This window comes from Trichosurus vulpecula, unplaced genomic scaffold (assembly GCF_011100635.1).
Source record: "Trichosurus vulpecula isolate mTriVul1 unplaced genomic scaffold, mTriVul1.pri scaffold_48_arrow_ctg1, whole genome shotgun sequence".
NCBI classification, from domain to species: Eukaryota; Metazoa; Chordata; class Mammalia; order Diprotodontia; family Phalangeridae; genus Trichosurus; species Trichosurus vulpecula.
Window position 1 is genome coordinate 68,387 of NW_023494531.1, and position 22,661 is coordinate 91,047.

A 22,661-nucleotide genomic window follows, 5' to 3' on the forward strand; every position below is an offset into this window, starting at 1 on the left:
TGAATATGTTCAATTAAAATCATATGATCACAGATTGATATTGATTTTTAATAGCAGTTATGTGAAAAGATATTAAGAAACATGAACACAAAATTTCATTGCAGATCTACATTAATAGATTGTCCCAACAGCATTTTCACAGAGCCTAGTCCCAATAAAATGTCCAAAGTCAGGAAGAATATGAAAAAATCAGAAAAAAATCCCACCATAAAAAGCTACTGGTGATGGGGAAGGCCCAAGACAAACCCAGAAGATAAAGACTTCAAAACATCTAAGAAGCAAAGCCCTAAGAAAAAAATCACTTGGCACAAATTCAACTAAAACTCCTACAAGAGATGAAGGAAGAGATACAAAAAGAGCTTAAACATTTTTTGTCAATAAAATGAGGGCAGTAGAGGAAAAACCTCAAAAAGAAATGAGAGCAATGTTATTGTCAAGAACAAAACAAGTTTTAGCAGCTTCTACATTAAGGGATCAAAAGGCTTGGAATATGATATTCCAAAGGCCAAAGAAGCTAGAATTAAAATCAAAAATCACCTACTCAGCAACATATATAAAAAGTACAATACTTTAGGTAAAAAAATATTCAATGAAATAGAGGACTTTCAATGAAAATGAAAAGACCAGAGCTGAATAGAAAATCAAATTTGACTTTCAAATACAAGACTCAAGAGAAGCATGAAAAAGTAAACAAGAAAGAGAAATCATAAGGTACTTACTAAAGTTGAACTGTTTATATCCTACATGGAAAGATAACATGAGACCTTTCTCAGTATTAGGGTAGTTGAAGGGAATATACATATACATACATACATATATATATATATATATATATGTATATGTATAGACAGAGGGCATAGGGTGAGTTGAAAATGAAGGGATGATACCAAAAAAGAAATAAAATTAAAGGGTGAGAGAGGAAGGTACTGGGAGAAAGAGAAAGGGAGACATATGATAGGGTAAATTATTTCATATAAAAGAGGTGAGAAGTTGTTGTTACAATAAAAGGGAAGATGAGGAAGGTGAAAGGAAATGAGTCAACCTTATTCTCATCAGATTTGGAGGGAATAACATACACACTCAATTGGTAACAGAAGAGGATCAAAGAATGAGGGGGAATGATGGCAGCAAGAGTAGGTTGGAAGAGAAGGTATGGGGAAAATGCCCAGAATTAGGACATAGAAGGGGGAAGAGCAAATATGATCTTAATTGCTCCCCACAACAACTCTGCAAGGTAAGTACTGTCATAATCCCCATTTTATAACTGAGGAAATTGAGAGGAAAAAAAGTCACTTGCCCAGAGTTTCTGAATTTGGATTTGAACCGAGGTTTTCACAAGAATTTAATGCTATGTACTGGGTACTGTTCTGGGAATTACAGATATCACCAAGTCAAAACATTGAGTCAAACAATCCATATTCACAATCTAGTCCAAGAGAGACAAAAAACTCAAAGTACTTTATTAGAAGATATGTTGGGAAAGGAAGGTATTTAGGAGTATCAGTACAAAAATAAAACTGGTTAATTTAAATTTTGTATAAAACCTAAGAGAACTTTTTTTTAAAAAGCAGAGAAATAGAATTAGTAAAAAAAAGTCAAAAGAGAAAAAATTTCTAAGATGGAAAGATGGGACCTAAGATGACTAATAAAAGATTATTAATTTCTTTTATGTTCTACTTTCCTCCAGTTAAAACATATTTCTGATACTAAATTACTGCATGAAGTTGACGCAGGTTTCCCAATAAGAGAAGAAAACAAGCTTCAGAAATATTTCCAAAACTATAAATTTGCCAAACATACTGAATGGATAGGATGCAGCTATATTATCTAACATCAGACCAAGTTATCCAAGATCAGAAATGCTCATAAGTATCAAGCTGCTCCTCCCACTGGTCTGCATAAAGGAGGACAAAGATAGACAGAAATAAAAGATCTATGTAACTCCAAAATATTTATAGCAACACAGTTTTGTAGAAGGAAAAACAGGCAAACAAAGTAGATGTGCAATGACTGGAAAGCATCTATATAAATTGCATTTCGGGAATGTCATAGAATATTACATAATCTTATAAAGAAATGATGAAGAATATAGAATCATTAGAAAGATATAAACTATACCAAATAAATACATAGAATTACTACAACATTCTACAAACAAAAAATCCAATCAAATCAAATGAAAACCAAATGCAATCTAAATAAAATGACCAAGCTTGGACACTTAGAAAAAAATAATAAAGAACTTTCCTTCCTTCTTTGTAAGTGTCAAGTACTATAAAAGAAAAATATTATATATGTTGTTATACTTGATGTATTGAGTAGTCTTGCCAAACTATTTTTTCCTTCTTTATTTAAATTCTTTTTTATAAGGGATGGCTTTTTGGGTGGGAGAGTGGGGAGAGATATAAGAGGAAAAGAAGATTATAAAAAAAGACAAAAATTTTTTGAAAGGATGCAACATAATGACTTCTTTAAGAGAGAAGGGGTTGAAGGATATTTGTACAATGTGCCAATGATTTGGTGCTGGGGATACAAATGCAAAGACTGAAACAACTGTTAATTGTACATAACTTTCCACTAAGGCATCAAAGAAAGGTCAATCTGCCTGGATGAAATAAGACACTATTTAAAGTATTCATTTTTGTAAAAATAAACACTAGCATAAAATTTTGAGTGAAACTGTGTGAAATGGAACAAAAATTTTGCTTACCTCCTTCATAAATGCTTTTCCTAAGCGGACCACTTTTGCAAATAAGATAGCATCATGAGAAAGGTTAGGACCAAGATGAGAAAGCATACTGAATACTACTTCTCTTAAGTCTTCAAAATTCTCTACTTGCTTTGGAGCTCTTTTGTTTTCCAAAAAATGAACCGGTTTTCCTTTGGCACCTGCAGGTATTCCAAGTCTAAAAGATACAAGAAGAAAACCTTTAGCTATCTCACATATAATAATACCATGTTGTGCTTACAATTTCAGATAGCTATGTTCAGCCATCGTCATTGTCTTTATTTTTACCATTATTATTATTACAATCTATGTACCAATTTTTGACATGGAAGATGAAAATGAAAAGAAATTTATCTAAGAACTGAACAAAACTTTCCACACTTAAATCTACATATACGTTGGTGGTTCAGACTACAAGGTATAGTGATACCAATAAAGATCAAAATGCTGTCCTTGAGTTTACTCCATACTAGTTTACTCCATACTCCATACTAGTATTCCATACTAGAAGTATGTGTAAGTACAAACAAAATATGTATAAATTTAAAAAACATAATGAAAAGCATTAATGATTACTGAAGAGGGAATCAACTTGGGGCAGGGAAACCAACCAAAAGGCTATTGTAACAGACCAAGTATAAGTGGAGGATAAAGGTAAAATCAATAGACAAATGGTCAAATGATATGAATAGGTAATTATCAGAGGAATAACTCCAAGTTATCAATATAAATATAAAATAATGCTCTAACTCACTAGTAATTGGAGGATTATAAATTAAAACAAGCTTATACCCATCAGATTGGCTACTGACAAAAAGGGAAAATGACATGTGCTGGCTACATTAATGCTGAACTAGTTCAACTAAGTTCAATATGTTAATTAAATAGTGCTGTAACCCAATAATACAACTATTATCTCTCTAAAGAGAACCAAGAAGAAACAAAAGGCTCAATAAATACAGAGATACTTACAGCAGCTAAAAATTTGTCAATCAGGGATATCCTAGCAAGTTATAAATATAGTATTATTGTGCTATAAGAAATGATGAAGCTGATGTTTCTGGAGATGAGAAGACTCCTATAGAATAATTCAAAACCAAAGAATATTTTGATGAAGTAGCTATGCTCATTACCCAGCTACACTCTTGACTTCTCCACTATACCTGAGGAGCCTTCTCATTGTAGAAAATTTTTCTACCTCTAAAGGTCTTCCTCTAGGAAGAAATGTCTAACTGTTCTCACTTCTTAGTTCCTCTCCCAGAACTATTCTCTGAAATTCTCCATCATGGCTTTGTTTTTTTTTTTTAATATCTTCCATTAGAATGAGGGGAAAAATGGTCTTTTTTCCTTATAATTATATTCCTAGCACTTAATAAATGCTGGAATAGACTGAGGAAGGAAAGAACATCTAAGAACAGAACTGCCAAAAAATAAAGAAAAAAGGAGAAAAACGAGACACCTAAACAGAAACAAAAGAAAACATAAACAAAAAGAGGAGTCAAATATGCTTTAAAATGTGTTGTTACAGTTTAAAAAAAAGAACAGATTGTCAGTTCTGTTTCTATCTTACAGCATATATAGAAGTACTTGTTCAGATTTTTTTTAGATAGGAAAAGAAATTTTAAAACACAAAAACATCAGTAAAAAAATCTGTCATCCAAATTGAAGAGCATATGAAACTCTAAAAATGAAATAAAGTTAAATAAATATACAGTCTGAGGCAATATGAGAAAGGTTTTATAACAGTTCTAAACTGCTATTTTAGATATAGCTAACAGAATGGATCTTAACTTACCTTTGATATAAAGGTTCAATAGTTAAATGTATAAGCTGACAAAGGGCAAAAGCTACTGCCTTCTGTGTAGTGGCATAAAAAAGAGGCATCTGATCCATAATATTCTCTGCATGCTGCCAATCACCAATCTTCAATAATGCTTCCAATAAACCAAGTTTCTGGTTATCATGTGGCTAAAAGGAAAAGTCATAATATATAAACATTTCCTACAAAATAAAAAAATGAGACTGTTCCCATTCTAATTAAAATAATAATAATGATTACCATAGCATTTACGTACTTACTACGTGTTCTTTTCTATTTTTTTATTTGTTCCTCACAAGAATACTGTGAGGTAGTTGCTACTTTCATCCCCATTTTATAGTTGAGGAAACTGGACAAACACAGGGTAAATGACTTGTCCAAGAAAAAAAGAACTGATAAATACAAATATGCATAGTATGATTTTACATACATTTATAAACCTGCATCAAATAGTTTCCTTCTCTACTGTGGAGAGGGAAAAGAAGTGGAGACACAGTTTGAAAATTAAAATGTAACCAAAAAACAAAATTAATTAGTTTATAGACAATAAATAAAGTCTGCCTTCTACCTCTTAGAACTCAATGCATTAGAGCAATGCTGTCGAAATCGAATAGAAATGTTATCTCTATTGGCTGTTATTTCTTAGAAAACCACAAATTAACATTATCTATGTTGTATTATACTTTTATTTACTTTATTAAATATTTCCCAGTTACATTTTTTGAAGTATTATTTTATTTTTCCTCCTATGACATGTTAAAACAATTTTTACACTTTGGCTTTTTTTTTTAAGTTTTGAGTTCTAAATTCTATCCCTTCCTCTATCCTTCCCTGAAACTGTGAGCAATCCAACATAGGTTATACATGTGCAATTTTGTAAAACATTTCTTTATTAGTCATTTTGTACATGACAAGAAAAAAAGAAAGGAAGACAAAGGAAAAGTAAAAAAAAAAGTATCCTTCAATATGTATTCAGGCAATATCTTGATATATTATTGTATATTGATATTCTTGACCTTTTGATTCTTTCAGAAAAAATTTTGTTACTATTTTTTCTAACTCTATAAAATAATTTTTGGTAGTTCATTCACGAGGGCCCTGAATAAATAGATGAATTTAGATGGAATTCTCATTTTTTAATATGGCTTGGCCAACCCATGAGTAACTAATATTTTTCAAATTCCTTAGATCTTTGTTTATTTGTGTGAAACTTACGTGGATATAAAGAGCCTCCAAATCTGTAAGATTATGTTGCAGCAGCACTGCTACAACTCTGTACAAAGAAGATGGAGTCTCTCCATCTGGATCCTAAAATTAAAGGGAAAAGTTCATTAAATATAGGAAAACAACCACTATTTACTATATAAAGAATATTTAGTGAAAAATACATATCCCAAGTACACAGACAACCGGTAATTATACCTATAATAATGAAATATACGTGATACTGAAATACAAACCCAGGAAAATACAGAACAATGGATTCAGAATCAATGAAAGGTTTTTTTTAAGCTGGGAAAACCTCCACGTTTGTACTTTATAAATAAAAAGTTGCTACATAGAGACTGAACAATAAATAACCAATCAGCATTTTTAACTACTATGTTCCAAGTACAATGCAAGACTGATATAAAGACAAACAATTACAAACAAAATAAATTATAAGTAAATGTTGACCATGTATAGCCTAGCAGATAGAGGAATCACAAAACGATTTCACATGGACAGTAATGCTTGAGAAGTTTTGAAGAGAAACAAGGAAGTCCAAGAAGCAGACATAAGGTAGGAATGAATTCTAGTCTAGGGAGATGGAGAGGCAAGTGTGAAGAACTTCACTGAGGCCAATTTAATTGGATCACTCCATCCAAGAAGGGGAAAAATGTCCACTAAAACGAGAAAGAATTAGAAAATATTAGCAACTAGTTGGAACTCAACTCAGAAAGAATGTTACAAATCACCAGTAATTAAAAAATGTAAATTGACAAAGGAAATGAGCGGTCAACTTAGAAGGGATATGGTAAGATAAGCACTTTATGGCATAGTGGAAAACAATTAAGATCCAAAATGTCCATACCCTTTAACCTCAGAAGTCTACTACTAGGCAAATATCCAAAGAATGTCACTGGCAAGAAAAATAAAATTCTATATACTAAAATATTTATAACAGCACCATCTGCAATATCAAAGAACTGGAAAAAAATTTGATGAGACATGGTTAAAAAAATTGTGACATATGAAAGAGATCAGAGTTTTACTGTGCTAAAACAAAGAAGAAATGACATGAAAAGTAAGCAGAACCAAGAAAATAATACCCGCAACAAAAACTTTGTAAACTGAAAGAGGAGCCACAAAACGAAAAAGGACAATTTTACAAAACTGTATATAATAAGCCCCAAAGGAAAAAGTTTTTCCTTCTGGTTCTGATTCTTCTTTACAACATAAGGTTGAAATATGTTTAATATGATTATACATGTATAGCCTGTATCACACTGCATGCCCTCTAGCGGAAAAAAGAGGAAAAAATTTAGAACTCAAAATTTTATCTTATAAAAGTGAATGTTGAAAACTAAAAATAAATCAATTTTTTTTAAATAATTATGTTTCGGATATGTTGGTTGAAGTACTTCTAAAAAGAGCTAGTCTGAAATGGCAGCATGAGTTAGTTGGTGATAAAATTCTAGAGCTCAGGCAAAAATGGAACTGAATTATGATAATTAAACCCACAGAAGCCAATGAAGTCAACAAGAGAAAAAAGAACTATAGAGGGAAAAAATGTGATGATAACAAATATGAAGGTTAATATTGATAAACCAGCAAAGACACTGAAAAGGTAGGTTATTCTTTATGCCTAAATCTAGTCGTGTCATTCCTATAGTCAAAAATATTCCACGGTCAACCACATTTGAGGTTTTCTTGTCTTGCATTTCTTTCTCCAGATCATTTCATAGATGAAGAAAGTGAGGCAAACGGGGTTAACTGACTTTACCAGGATCACACATATTTGAAGTCAGAATGATGAGTCTTCCTTGACTCCAGACTCAGAACTACACCACCAACTGCTACTGGGTAAAGGTCAAAATTCTTTGTCTTTATATTCGTGAGGTTCCTGGTAAAATTATGTACTTACTATTGAACATTTTTTCATTCAGTCCTTCTGAGCTCTAAGAAACTATATAGACTTCCAAACCAGTGCTGTGTACACTAGCCAAAGAATTTTTTTTTCCCAATGAAAACACAAGATCAAACAAAAAGTAAATTAAATGTGGTTGACAACTTCAAGATTTACGTACTCTGATTAGAACCAGACATAATTTCAGAGGATTCAAAACGAAACATACTACTGCCAATAAAAAAAAAGGTGATGAACGCAGAGTAGACTAAAGAATACAGGAAAAAATGGAAGGAAGACAGACAGAGCTAATGCAGAAATTTGTTTTACATGATTGTACATGACAGATTTTTTTTTTTTGCCTTCTCAATGAGAGGGAAAGGAAGTAGGACAGAGAGAATTAGGAAATAGAAAGAAAATGAAATTTTAAAAATTTAATAATTTTTTAAATTGTGATTGATTTACTCTTGCATCTTATCTCTTATTAGATCATTACTTCCATAACAGTGAGAACTTGGCACAATGTTCTGAACACAACAAATTATTTGATATATCTTAAACTTGATACATATTAAACATAAGAAGCCAATACTCTTAAGTAAAGAATTAAAATTAGTGATGACTCATAAATTTTTAACACAAATAAGTAATAAATACATAAAGCTACCTGGTAAGACCTGAATCTGAACCCAAGAATATGACAGAGTGTCTCAGGTTCACACAAATACATGTAGTTCTGGATTAAAGACAAAAAGAATTCATCATGTTCTGGCCTGCATTCATAAACTTTTAAGATGATATCCAAAACTCTGTTGGGGTCCAAATTAAAGCAGCCTGTAACATAAGATATAAAGTATAAACATAAGATGAAAAATTTATGATTATTTTTCATTATAATTTATTTAGTTATAACTATTATATAATTATCTGCATTAGAGATAGAATTGACAATTTTTACTACGACAAATCTAAAACTTTGGATCTGAATACTGCGTATAAGAACAGATGGATTGCCTTTTCCCCAACTTAGGGACAAATTTTTCACTTGCCAAAGGAGAATATCAATATCAGTTACCCCCAAATAAACTGATAAATCACAAATTCGGTATTTTATTGTCAAAATTGTTTTCTTCTCCAAAGAGAAGATAAACAATGAAATGCTGATGCTGTTTCGGAAGATCAGTAAACATTTATTAAGCACCTACTGTGTACCAGGCACTATGCTAAGTGCTGAGGAAAGAGACATAAGGCCTGCCTTTCTCATATTCAAATGGGGGATTAAAGTAATTTTTTAAAGTAACTAAACGTAAAATCACATAGCATGGAACAGAGATCCATGTTTTTGCAAACGATTCTCTTTTGTGTGTTCACTTTTGAATATGGAAAATGTTGATGCCATAAATTTCAAAGAAAGACTAACTTTCTGGGGGACACGGCTGTTAGTCAAAAAATGGCCTACAATGTGAAATAAATGCAGGATGTAGATCATACATTTCCACAGAAATATTACTATGAATCGTGGTTATAGTCCAGAACAGCCCTGTCCAAAGTGCAGTCCATGGTATGATTTTATGCCTCCTGCCTATGTTTACTATTGTGTGAAAATTTGTGTCAATTTCTGTGCCTGTGGTAGGCAGAGGAGGGCCACATGGGGATGCACGGCCCATGTTTTGGACAGCCCTGGTCTAGAATATTATTTCTACTTCACTTTGATAGTACTTAGCATTTCTGATGATCTATGATTTTTTCGATTAAAGGTACTTTCTTGAATGATGGAAACTATAATTCTTTGTTTCAAAAAACTTTCAACTTCAGTAAATTACTATGGCCAAAGAATCCAAATTTGGGGAAACTATGCTGTTTCATACATAAAATAATTTATTATTCAATTTATACTTTGTGGTTTCATTGTTTCTTTGGCAATATGTAGTTATAACCAAAGTTAAAAACAAAAAGTACAAATGGAATGTAATCAGTTCACAAAATGGGGATTTCTCGGACAAATGAGTTAGATATATGTTTTTATAAATGAAAATATGACATTTATTCCTTTGTATCAATTTCATAAGTAGCAATATCAATGGAAGCCAAAGATTAATATAAAAATTCCTTACCTATTAAAGATTTTACATTATCCAAAATTAAGTCACTAGTAATATTTCTGGATAAATCTTGACCCAATTCAGCAATCAACTTTGCATAACCTTCACTCTCTTCTCTTAACAAGTTGAATTTTTGTTGTTTATAACTGAAAGTAAATAATCATGATGGAGTATAATTATACATTATAAAGTCTTTTTTAAGAGACAGGATAGTTTAAGAAAAGGATTTTAACATCTAACAATTTTATATCAATTCCAAAAAAGGGGGACAGTTCTTGCTGCAATTAAATAACTAATTAAAATATATCACTACCATCACTTCAAAGACCTGTAACCTACGACTTGCAAATGGAAACATCCCAGGAATATCACTGGCCCCAGACCACCAGTCCAACCTCCATATCTATTATTCAGGAAAACAATTCCCAGATCAAAACGTGGAAAATAAATACGATACCTTTTCCAATTGTTAATAGAATAAAAAAATTTTAACATCCTAAGACCTCAAAAGTGGTATACTAAATTGTGATGAATTTTATATTCTTTAATAACTATTCAATGCTATGGTTAGTAATAATTAAAAAAGGCAAATAAAGATAAAAATGAAAAAACTTGCAAATTTGTAAAATATTTACAAAATAAAAACTTCATGTATCAGTGATGTCAGTTATATAATTTACAGCATGAAAGTGTACTTACAAGAGTTTTGTCTTGATTTTAACAGATTTCTGATTAAATTGCTGGGATTGTTTAATAAGACCTAATGACTCCAATGTTTCTGGTTCCAAACGTTCCTTCAAGATTTTTTCTGAAACTAAATACTATTCAAAAAAAGGATATGTTAAAGTAAGTTATCTCATTCTAAACATTTTCAAAACAAAATTCAATTTTGTTTTACACAAAATAATCTGGTAAATCTAAGAAAAAACACAATTTCTATAAAAGTTAATATATGTTTGTGTATATTTGCATATATATGTGTGTATATAAATATACAAAGGGTTGGATGTTTACAGATTAATCGACCAACAAGCATTGCCTCATGAAGTCACTGGTCATTCAGTCCATTCTATTTTTTGGTGACACTTGCACAGTGCTGTACCTCTTGTGCCAAGTTACCTTCCTCCCCCACTCAAGGTATGCTCAGACAATAAGTGCAAAGGGAAACCTATACTTCTGTTACAACAGAACTTTTTTGCTAATAGGGCAGGTTCCAGCATCAGTCTACTCTTGATTAAACTGAAACCCACGTTAGCACTAGACTTTGGTAAAGACTGCTTCTTACTAAGGTCTTGGAATAACACAACCTTCAATACACTAAGGAAGCAGCAACAGGACTAGCCCAGACCTTCCCTCCAGAAGTAAGAAGAGCTTAGCTCTAACATCAAGTTCAGGTCAGGAAGCAGGACAGAAGAACAGGCTAATAAAAAATTATGGAAGAAAGAAGTGGAAAGGGAATAAATAACTTGAAAGGGAATATGAAGGGGGAAGAATAAAGTAAAAAGCACAGAACAAAGGAAAACTTACAAAGAAGCAAAGATGGGACAGCTCCCAAAACAATGTATTTCCTGAAATGGAAATTTATTGCTTTATGTTTTGAATCCTCACACGTTGCTTGACATTTACGATAGTTTACTACATCATCATCCTCGTTGACTTTTTATTTCATGGTCTCCAAAACATAATTTCTCTATTCTAATTGCTCTTTTTTTGTGTCCTCTGCCAATACAATTTTTCCCTTCCAAAGTCATTAAGATAGATACCACAACAAATTCTTCAAACAGGGATAAATGACAGGTCGTTACATCCAAATTATTACTTCAAAAAAGGGAGGAAAGAGTTAAAACACACACTTACCAAACATGCTAATACCAACTGAATGAAATGGTCTCTTTTACTTTTTTCTTCTGAACAACCTGTCTCAATATCTAGAATAAAAAAGTAAAGATAATTTGTTTTTTTATGTTAGAAGTAATTTTCTATAAAAAGCTTCTATGTAATCAGTAAAGACCTCTATTGACTTTCACCATTTATCCTTATTTTGTGTAAATATTGGTAATAGTTACCATCACAAGAGCTTCAAAAGATGAAAAACCACTATAGATGTAGAAGCTATAGTCCAGTCACCTTAGCCTACTCACATGTGGAAGTAAACTGGGATAAATACTATGCAGAAACTGCTTTGAGAATAAGTTCACTCTCCCTAGAATGAGTAAAGGAATATACCATTTCTGTATTGTAAAAGCTAGAAAATTTGACTTCCAGGGGCGGAGCCAAGATGGCAGCTGGAAAGCAGGGACTAGTGTGAGCTCCGTACCAAGTCCCTCCAAAAACCTATAAAAAATGGCTCTGAACCAATTCTAGAACTGCAGAACCCACAAAACAGCAAAGGGAAGCAGGGCTCCAGCCCAGAACAGCCTGGATGGTCTCTGGGTGAGGTCTATCCCACACGGAGCTGGGAGCTGGGAGCTTGGAGCAGAGCAGAGCAGAGCCTAGCATGAGCGGCTCGGACCAACCAGACCAGGAGCCAGGTGGAATGTGCCCTACCACCCTGAATCAGTGAGCTGCAGCAGTTGCCAGACTTCTCAACCCACAAATACCAAAGACAGAGGAGAATGTTAGTGGCAAAAGCTGAAGGTTAGTGGGAAAAGCTGCAGGAGTGGAAGGAGTTTGAGGTTTTGCCGCCGCCCCCAGGGCAGCAGAGGTGTAGCAGCTACGGCTGCAGGCTCACCTAGTGGGAGGAATTAAGTGGCAAATCAGAGCAGGAGTGCACAGACTGCTTTAGATCTAAGCCCAGTCTGGGTTGGGGGTTCTTGGGGAAGGAGGAGTGCTGGTGTGGCAGAGCTGGCGCATCGCCCCCAAACATGGAACACAGAACTCTTTAGTCTACAAGCAGTCATACCCCGTTGAAAAACTCAAGGGTCAAGTTAGTTGGTTGGGAATATGGCCAGGCAGCAAAAACACACCCAGATTCAGTCTCAGACTTTGCATTCTTTCTTTGGTGACAAAGAAGACCAAAACATAACAGCCTAAAGAAGTCAACAAAGTGCAAGAGCCTACAACAAAAGCCTCCAAGAAAGACATGAACTGGTCCCAGGCCATGGAAGAGCTCAAAAAGGATTTGGAAAAGCAAGTTAGAGAAGTAGAGGAAAAACTGGGAAGAGAAATGAGAAGGATGAGAGAAAATCATGAAAAACAAGTCAATGACTTGCTAAAGGAGACCCAAAAAAATACTGAAAAAAATACTCAAGAAAACAACACCTTAAAAAATAGACTAACTCAAATGGTAAAAGAACTCCAAAAAGCCAATGAGGAGAAGAATGCCTTGAAAGGCAGAATTAGCCAAATGGAAAAGGAGGTCCAAAAGACCACTGAAGAAAATACTACCTTAAAAATTAGATTGGAGCAAGTGGAAGCTAGTGACTTTAAGAGAAATCAAGATATTATGAAACAGAACCAAAGGAATGAAGAAATGGAAGACAATGTGAAATATCTCACTGGAAAAACCACCGACCTGGAAAATAGATTCAGGAGAGATAATTTAAAAATTATTAGACTACCTGAAAGCCATGATCAAAAAAGAGCCTAGATATCATCTTTCAAGAAATTATCAAGGAGAACTGCCCTGATATTCTAGAGCCACAGGGTAAAATAGAAATTGAAAGAATCCACCGATCATCTCCTCAAATAGATCCCAGAAAGAAATATCCTAGGAATATTGTCACCAAATTCCAGAGCTCCCAGATCAAGGAGAAAATACTGCAAGCAGCCAGAAAGAATTTGAGTATTGGGGAAACACAATCAGAATAATACAAGATCTGGCAGCTTCTACATTAAGAGATCGAAGGGCTTGGAATACGATATTCCGGAGGTCAATGGAGCTAGGATTAAAACCTAGAATCACCTACCCAGCAAAAGTGAGTATCATGCTCCAAGGCAAAACAGAGACTTTCAATAAAATAGAGGACTTTCAAGCTTTCTCAGTGAAAAGACCAGAGCTGAATAGAAAATTTGACTTTCAATCACAAGAATCAAGAGAAGTATGAAAAGGTAAATGGGAAAGAGAAATCATAAGGGACTTACTAAAGTTGAACTGTTTTGTTTACATTTGTACATAGAAAGATGATGTGTATGATTCATGAGACCTCAATATCATAGTAGCTGAAAGGAATATGCATATATACATACATATGTTTATATATATATATATATATATATATATATATATATATATATGTGAATGTGCATGTATGCATATATGTATGTGTATAGAGACAGAGAGAGAGAAAGAGAAAGAGAGAGAGGAGACAGGGTGAGTTGAAGACGAAGGGAAGATATCTAAAAGAAATAAAATCAAATTAAGGGATGAGAGAGGAATATATTGAGAGAGGGAGATAGGGAGAGATAGAATGGGGCGGATTATCTCGCATAAAGGTGGCAAGAGGAAGGAGTTCTGTAGGAGGAGGGGAGAAGGGACAGAGTCAAGGGAGAAAATTCAATAAAGGGGGATGGGTTGGGAAGGAGCAAAATATAGTTAGTCTTTCACAACATGAGTATTGTGGAAGGGTTATACATAATGATACACATGTGGCCTATGTTGAATTGCTTGACTTCTTAGGGAGGGTGGGTGGGAAGGGAAGAGGAACTCAAAGTTTTAAAAACAGATGTTCAAAAACAAAAAAAAAAAAGTTTTTGCATGCAACTAGAAAATAAGATACACAGGCAATGGGGCATAGAAATTTATCTTGCCCTACAAGAAAGGAAGGGAAAAGGGGATGGGAGGGGAGTGGGGTGACAGAAGGGAGGGCTGAATGGAGAACAGGGCAACCAGAATATATGTCATCTTGGAGTGGGGGGAGGGTAGAAATGGGGAGAAAATTTGTAATTCAAACTCTTGTGAAAATCAATGCTGAAAACTAAATATGTTAAATAAATAAATTTTTAAAAAAAAGCTAGAAAATTTAAAGTTAGATTTTAAAGGCTTACTTTCATAGGAAAGTATTATATCTTTTTCATATAAAGATGCCAGAGTAAGTTATTTTCCTATTTATATATACAACTGTTTGTGATTCACAACAACCACCGCAAAGAATATCATAATCTACACCAATTGCCCTTTGACAGGAAAATCTTAGTTACTAAGTAATTTTATCATGTAACCAACAAAACATTTTGTAAGATGTATGAATATTTTTATCAATCTGGAGTAATAAAACAGTGCAATTATACAGCACTCAATTAACTGAAATCAAAGAAAATAACTTCAATCTGAAATGTCCTGAACCATTTCAGATATATTTTCAATTTAAATTAAATTAATTTAATCATATCATTAATTATCTGGTAAATAAAATTACAACTAATAATTTCAAGTGAACTTCAATTACATTTTCATTCATGAGTGGAAAAAAGTTTACTTAAATTTCTGAATAACTTATAAAATGGAAACAATACGACTGAAAAAATGCATGAAATAAATAAATAATTTTCTTATGAGCAGGAATATACTTTTACACTACCTAACATGCAGAATACATCACCGAGAATTGACGGTACATCATCCCGAAATTCCTGTTTTAAAAAAATATTATTTAGAATAAAATTAAAATGAATTATCATTTAGAACTTATTAAATTTGAGTAGCAATAAAACAGGACACAAAATAAATCCATCAAAATTATAAGTTTTGCATTGTGCTATATGAATGTGAATGATTACAAAAATTTAAAGAATATAGTCTATGGAAAAATATCTAAAACTCAAAAAACAAATAATTTTTTAAATTTTCATCTTTTTTAACATCATTTTCATTTCTGAATGTATGCCTCTGCTATCACTAGCCAGCATAACACCTCTTATTAAAGAAAATAAAAAATGTAAAAGCAATAGGAAGAATGATTAAGTCTGACAGTACAGCAGATACTCTATACCCATATCTCTCGTTTCCTACTACAATTGAACAGTATTACTTTCTTTGATCTTTTCATTTCCACTATTGTACTCATGGTATGTTGTTTTCCTGGTTCTGATTCTTTCAGCCTCCATCAGCTCATGTGAGTACTCTCATATTTTTGGGGAATTACAGTAATCATTTTCATGGCACATATTCTTTTACATTCACGTACCTTTAGCATCCCAAGAAAACAAAGGTCTAATTTTTAAAGCTAAAAGTCTATCAGTATTATTACATAACAAAATAAAGAATTCAAAGGTCTTAGAAGACTTAAAAATAAACATCATGAGGGATGTAAAATGGAGGAGCATTTGAAACACAGCTGCAACATAAAACCAACCTAACAATTTTTGTTAAATAGTGAGTTCCTGAGCCGACAGCTGAGATCCTTGGATTTATCAAATGATACGTTTACTGTACACCTTTGGTTTTGTACGTTGTGTGACTAATTCATTTCTCTTATCAACTTCTCAACTGTTTTTGAAGACTAGAGCTTTACGGTATAGTTTGAGATCTGATATAATAAGGTTCCCGTTCTTCACATTTTTGTCGCTCTTTGCTTCAATATTTTTGACTCTTTTGTTATTTCTGTTGAATTGTTATATTTTTCTAGCCCTATAAAGTAATTCTTTGATAGTGCGATACAGCACTGGATAATTAGTTTAGGCAGTACTGTAATTTTTATTATATAGGCTCTACATATAAGAATCAGTATTTCTCAATTATTTAGTTGTGTATTTGCAGAAAGTGCTTTGTAATTGTGTTCATACAGTTACTGTATGTGTCTTGAGAGGTAGAATTTCAAGTATTTTATATTGTCTACAATTACTTTAAATGGCATTTCTTTCACTATCTCTTCCTGATGCACAGTGTTGGTTTTGAACAGAAATGCCAATGATTTGGTGGGTTTACTTTACATCCTGAAATAACTGTTTCAATTAGTTTTTTAATTGACTTTCTAGGATTCTGTAAATAAACCACCATATTCTCTGCCAAAAATACTTTTGCTACTTATTGCCTAAATATATTCCTTTAGGTTTTTTCCATGTCTTATAGCTAACAAAATAATGATAGATATCATTGCTTACCTCTTGATTCACTGGAAAAAGCCTCCGGTTTAAACCCCTTAATATAATATTGATCTTAAGAAAACTTCCACTTGTTCCTATGTTCTCTAGTGTTTTTAAAAGGAATGACTTATATTTTTCAAAAGCTCTTTATGAATCTAAGGAAATAAGACCTTTGTTGCATCTGTTGCCAATATAGTCAACTGATTTACAATTTTCCTAATACTGAATTAATCCTGCATCCCTAATATAAATCTATCCTTGTCAAAGTGTATGTTTGTGATACAGTAGTATAATCTTGCTAGTATTTTATTTAAGCAAATTTCACCAATATCCATCAAGAAAACTGGTCTTACCTGTTTTGACTCTCAAGTTTATTAATCAACATAATTTTTGCATCAAAAAAAGCTATTTTTTAGTATCCTTTACTTTTTTCAGTTTGTTTCATATTAGAATTAACTTTTAAATATTTCGTAGATTTGAACAGATAGGCGCTACAAGAGTTCAATGACTCACACAACTTAAAAAATGTAAGGAAGAATTCCAAAGATTAAAAATTAAAATGTGTAAACTACCAAAGTTAACTGACCAGTAAAATCAGGTGAGGAAGAAAAGTCATTAAGCATTTTTTTAACAAGGCTAAACAGGATATCTTTGAAAGTAATATACTGAATTCACTGAATACTTTTTTAAAAACAAGCTATTCATAAAAGAGACTCATCAGTTTGATAGGCTACCTCCATGAATTGCCTTTTTTCTATATACATGTGTGTATCTGTGTGGGTATGAATTCACATTTTATCTGGTATTTGTCTACTTCAGAATGAAGAAAAAAAAAAGAAAAACCAGAAAAAAAGAAAATGAGACAAAGTTATCAGAATCCAAACAGAGTTTTTACAAAAGACACCCTTAAAACATAAGCATTCACAAAGATTTTAAAATGAGAGGTTGGAGCAGTATCTAATGTCTTTTAAGATAAAACAAAAAACAAAGGCTCAATAATGCAATGCACTATTGTTTAGTCAACCTAGAAAATAATATGAAATCATATTAAGAAAATGGTTTAAATTGCTATTGTTGAACAAGAGATTATGGTTTATTTTGAAAAGGCCCCTTATACACCAAAATATTAAGATTAATACTGTTAATGCTAAGAAGAGCAAAAAATAACAAATGCTCCCAAATTTGTGGTTTATGTATATAATATTACTGTACCCTAAATAAAGATATCAACATTATAAAGAAGCTTACAAAGGTATAAGAATGGATGCAAAGTGAAGTACCATCAAGAAAATATAAATGTGGAGGGGCAGGGGGATGGACATGAGCAATGGAGGACTGCTATGAAATTATAATAACTAAATTTGACCCCAGTCATACATGAAAATCATAGTACATAATGTTAAACTTGTTTAATCTGTTAATTACTTTTTCTGATCCTTTTCTCTCTTTTTCCCTCTCTATTATAAGAGATTATTCTTTGGAAACAGAAAAAATGTGCTAAAAACATCAAAAATTGTAAACAAAGTAGTATGAATACTTACTTGGAGGACATAACAGAAAAAAGAAATGTGTGTGCAGGTACATATAGATACACACACACACACACACACACACACATATATATAAAATCCTATTCAGACAAAAATTAGACTTGATGGCTTCTGATGCTCCATAAATACTAAGTGTGCAAAATTACTAATATAGAAATTTTTTTACATGATCAAACACATATAACCCATATCTGATTGCTCACAATATCACAGAAGAAGGGAAGGAAAGAGCTGGGAACTCAAAACTTTACAAAAGAAATGTTAAAAATGTTAAAAAAAAAATTGTTTTAACACGAAACACTAAAAATAGCATCCTGATTTTTCTAAGAATTATTTGTTGTACTCTGGTTCTCCTCAGGTAATATTCAATGTTCCTGTTAGTCTAAAAATTCCTGTTACTCTTCTTAGCAAAGAATAAGAAGCTTAAAATATCTTGTTATATCCATGATTTTAAAATATAACATTACTTTTATATTCAACTGTTATTATGGTCACCTCAGTAAGACAATTAGTTTTATTTCTAAGAAGTGCTTCTGAACACTATTTTTTTAATCTTCTTTTCAAAGGAAGTTTTTTAACCCTAAAAAAAGAAAAAATGATACAAAATCTAAAAAAGAAAAAGCAAAATGATCTAAATACTCACAATAACACTGCTGAAAACATTAGATGCTTGGTCCTGCTTTAGATTTCCTTGGATGACATGACTTGAGAGCTCATAGAAAGCTTGCTGAATATCTAATGGAGAAAAAAAAAATTAGCTGGCTAATTCTCACAATAATTAGGTCTTCTGTCCTACACCTCCATTAACATATTGCTTGTGATTCAACTCAGGAAAAAATGTTTTAAACACAGAAATCTATTTTCACTTGAAAACAAAAAAAACTAACTATATAAAAAACAAATATTTAGGCTATTAGATGAACTATTGAGAAGGGGAGATAGCACTTCTCTCTTCACTTTTTTTTTCTCCTAAAACAGTATGCTATTTTTCTTTTCCCTTCTTATCTCTGGTACCTTTGCACCTCTGATGATCTACAATTCAGCCATAAAAATTTCTCACTTTTTTCACATGCAACACACCATTCCAAAGAATCCATCTCTTCCTTCAAGACTCAGACCAATCATAAAAATGGAAAAGGACCATTATGTACAGAAATATTTATAGCAGCTCTTTTTGTGGTAGCCAAGAACTGGAAACTGAGGGGATGCCCATAAATTGGGAAACAGTTGAACAAGTTGTGGTAAATGTTATAGAATACTATCGTGCTATAAGAAATGATAACAGGTGGCCTTCAGAAAAACCTGGAAAAACTTACATGAAATGATGATGAATGTAGGATCTAAGACAATTCCAAGGGAACCATGACAGAAAATGCTTTCCACATCCAGAAAAAGAACTATAGGGTGTGAATGAAGATGGAAGCAAACTAGTTTCTTTTATCAGATTGAATGGTTCCTCCTAGAATCTCCATTTAAGAAGCCAAACTAGTCACAAGTCACTCCACCTTATGACACTTTCCAGGTTCCCCCTCAGATTTTAACACATAATTGGAGAAAAACAAAATATATTTTTAAAAACCCGATGTGTATGGTCTTTACAATAGAGGGGAAAGACTTCATTTTTCCTACTTATATGTCTATGCTCAGTTTTAGCTCATAGAAGGTGTAAATACTGGGAAAAAATATTTAAAATTCATAGGGAGAAAAAAAGTTACTAAGCAGTAATTAGGGAAACAACTGAGTTCTGGTTTTTTAAAATGTTTAAGAATAAGATCTAATTCCCAACTGAAAAGTGGTATCTATCATCCTTGGAAGAATATTCCAAATCACTGATAACTAGAAAAATTTAAATTAAATGAAATTAATTCTGAGTTCACACTTTACAAGCTATCACATTTATCACACTAGCAAAAGTGACAAAAAGAGGTAAACAAAACATTCCTATAACACATTACTCTTCTTTTCTATCCCTGAATTGGCCATTCCAGAAAATATTTAAAACATTATTAGCTCTTTGACTTAGACATACCCTTATTAAACTTACATAGGCAAAAAAGTGGAGACAGTACTCAGTATTTGCATTAAAAAAATCTGCATTTTTCTTAACAATACAAAGAACTACAAAAATGTCACAACTTACCTCTGAAAGTCACATTTTCAGAGCCTTTATTTTCACTAAGCATACGGCATAATTTCAGACTGAAATAAGACAAAACTTATGAGTTTGGCTGGAATAATTTAGTAATTTAAAGAGGAATGTTATCTCAGTTACTATACTTGACAAATTAATTTTAAGAGCATATGTTTGCTTAGCATGCGTTAAGGATTTTCAAAAACTTTTTATTGTTTTTGCTATTTATGTACTATATATATTTACCTAATATTGAAACAAACGTGCATTCCTAGTATAATCATAATTGCCTAAGTGCTAACTCCTCCTCTACTCCACTTCCAAAATAAAAAATATGTATAGTTAAGCAAACTAAATTCATATTTTGTATATCTCAAAATATGCTTCTAATTCTGAACCTATTTTAATACTAAAAATTCAGAGTAAAAATAAACTTTAAAGCATTTACTATCTGTTAAACAGTGGAGACAAAAAAAGTGAACTGAATAATCACAGTAACCAATAGACACAATAAACATACGCTAGTAAAGAAACTTGTCTATAGCCTCATTCTCCAGCGGCTATTGAAGATAAAGTTCTCACCATCAAAATCCTTGCTTCAACATCACAAAATGTTACTGTGTTGTTAACGGAAATAATACTAAGGTTGCATTACTTTGTTCTGTTACTAGACATTTCTATATAATTGCTATTTGTTTTATTTAGTCCACCCCTGAGAACACGAAGGCAGAAGGACTTTTGGAAGTTTTCACTTTAGGGTTTTATTAAGGGGTTTCATTTTGTTGTAACTGGTATGTTAGCTTCTATTTTCATTTCCCTCTAGGAATAGTAATACGTATGGTCAGTTTTCATGTGTCATCATTAAGTTTAATCCTTTACAATTAATATCTCATTTGATGAAATACCTACAAGTTTTTTCTTATGCATTGAGGTACATAAGTTAAGTGAGTTGCCCAAGGTCTCTCAGGTAGGTTGTATCTAAGGCTGGATTTGAATTAATGTCTTCTTGGTTCTAGGCCTCGTAATTGCTAACCCTAAATACAAATGTAATGAAAAAAACAATCCTATCAGCCCCCTAAATTTTTTTCATTTTTATTTTATTTCACTTCATACTTCCATACATTCTTCACTCTCTTCCTTTTTAATTCAGTTACCAAATTATCACTGTTCAGCAACACTATTTCAAACATTATTACCTTTTATGTGGAATAATATTTTCTAGTTATCCTGTCTCCTCTTTGATCTAATCATGGTGTGGCAGATGCTGCCAAAATCTCATTTCAAAATTTCCTATTTTACAGGTTTCAGCTTTTTAAAAGACATCAATTCAAGTCATAATTGTCTGTCACATAAGTTACTTTAGTTATTATTAGTATCTTTGCCTTGGATTTTTATAGTACTATTTTTTAAAAATTCTCTCGCATGTAAATGCTTTTACATATGGTAGTCTTTTAAAAAATTAAAAGAACAGGATAAATGAGAATAATATTGGTTTGTCAGACAAATACAGCTATCATCACGAAAAGTGAAGAAATTCTTGTGTCAGAATTTTGGTTGGAAGTAGAAACGGCTGGTTATTCAAAATTAAATTTTTTGTAATAAATGTTCTAGCTTTTAAATTTTGTTTTCATTATTGGTTGGCGTACATTGCATTTTTTTAATATGAGTTAGTTTCAATAACAAAATTACAAAAGTCTGATAGTTCATTAAGTTGTTTAAAATTAAAATGGAATGAGTTCTAGAGAGAGAAAAGTTTCCAAAAATGTTTATAAAGTTTCTCTACAAAGAGTCTTATTATAATTTAGTGATACAGACAAACGTTAAGCTTGGTTGTTAAATAAGTGAAAAGAATCAAATGAAATAAAGCGTTATTACAGAAAAGATAAGAAAAGGATACAAGACTGACGGCCCAAACTGTAAAGTACATTAAAAATTTCCAACACTGAATAAATAAATAAATTTCCTTTTTAAAGTTTTGGTTTTTTTTTTCCCCCACTCCTTACTCACAATTCAATTTTCCCAAATTTCTCCCAGTTCTTTATCCACTCCGCCGGCACCATCGCCATTTTCTGATTAGATCCCGGATGTACTTCAGGAGAATTCTGGGAAATTTTACGCAATTGGGGGCGTATATGCGTTCGGGGAGAAAAAAAATGTGCACGTTAAAAAACGGAAATAGCATAAAATACAAAAGAAACG

General features: G+C 32.2%; 1 protein-coding gene across 1 annotated transcript in view; it reads right to left on the reverse strand.

Annotated features, from left to right (window-relative positions):
* The window catches only part of LOC118833356 (THO complex subunit 2-like), a 68,650-nt gene extending 46,125 nt beyond the window's left edge, over positions 1-22,525 (reverse strand). Inside the window, exons 1-11 of the mRNA XM_036740716.1 lie at positions 22,470-22,525; positions 20,472-20,530; positions 18,975-19,066; positions 15,278-15,329; positions 11,616-11,686; positions 10,458-10,579; positions 9,771-9,904; positions 8,324-8,490; positions 5,763-5,855; positions 4,524-4,696; positions 2,711-2,906 (exon numbers count right to left, since the gene is read on the reverse strand). Coding sequence (XP_036596611.1) covers positions 2,711-2,906; positions 4,524-4,696; positions 5,763-5,855; positions 8,324-8,490; positions 9,771-9,904; positions 10,458-10,579; positions 11,616-11,686; positions 15,278-15,329; positions 18,975-19,066; positions 20,472-20,530; positions 22,470-22,522 — 1,212 coding nt within the window. The 5' untranslated portion in view covers positions 22,523-22,525. The remainder of the gene's footprint in view (positions 1-2,710; positions 2,907-4,523; positions 4,697-5,762; positions 5,856-8,323; positions 8,491-9,770; positions 9,905-10,457; positions 10,580-11,615; positions 11,687-15,277; positions 15,330-18,974; positions 19,067-20,471; positions 20,531-22,469) is intronic.
* Positions 22,526-22,661: the final 136 nt, after the last annotated feature.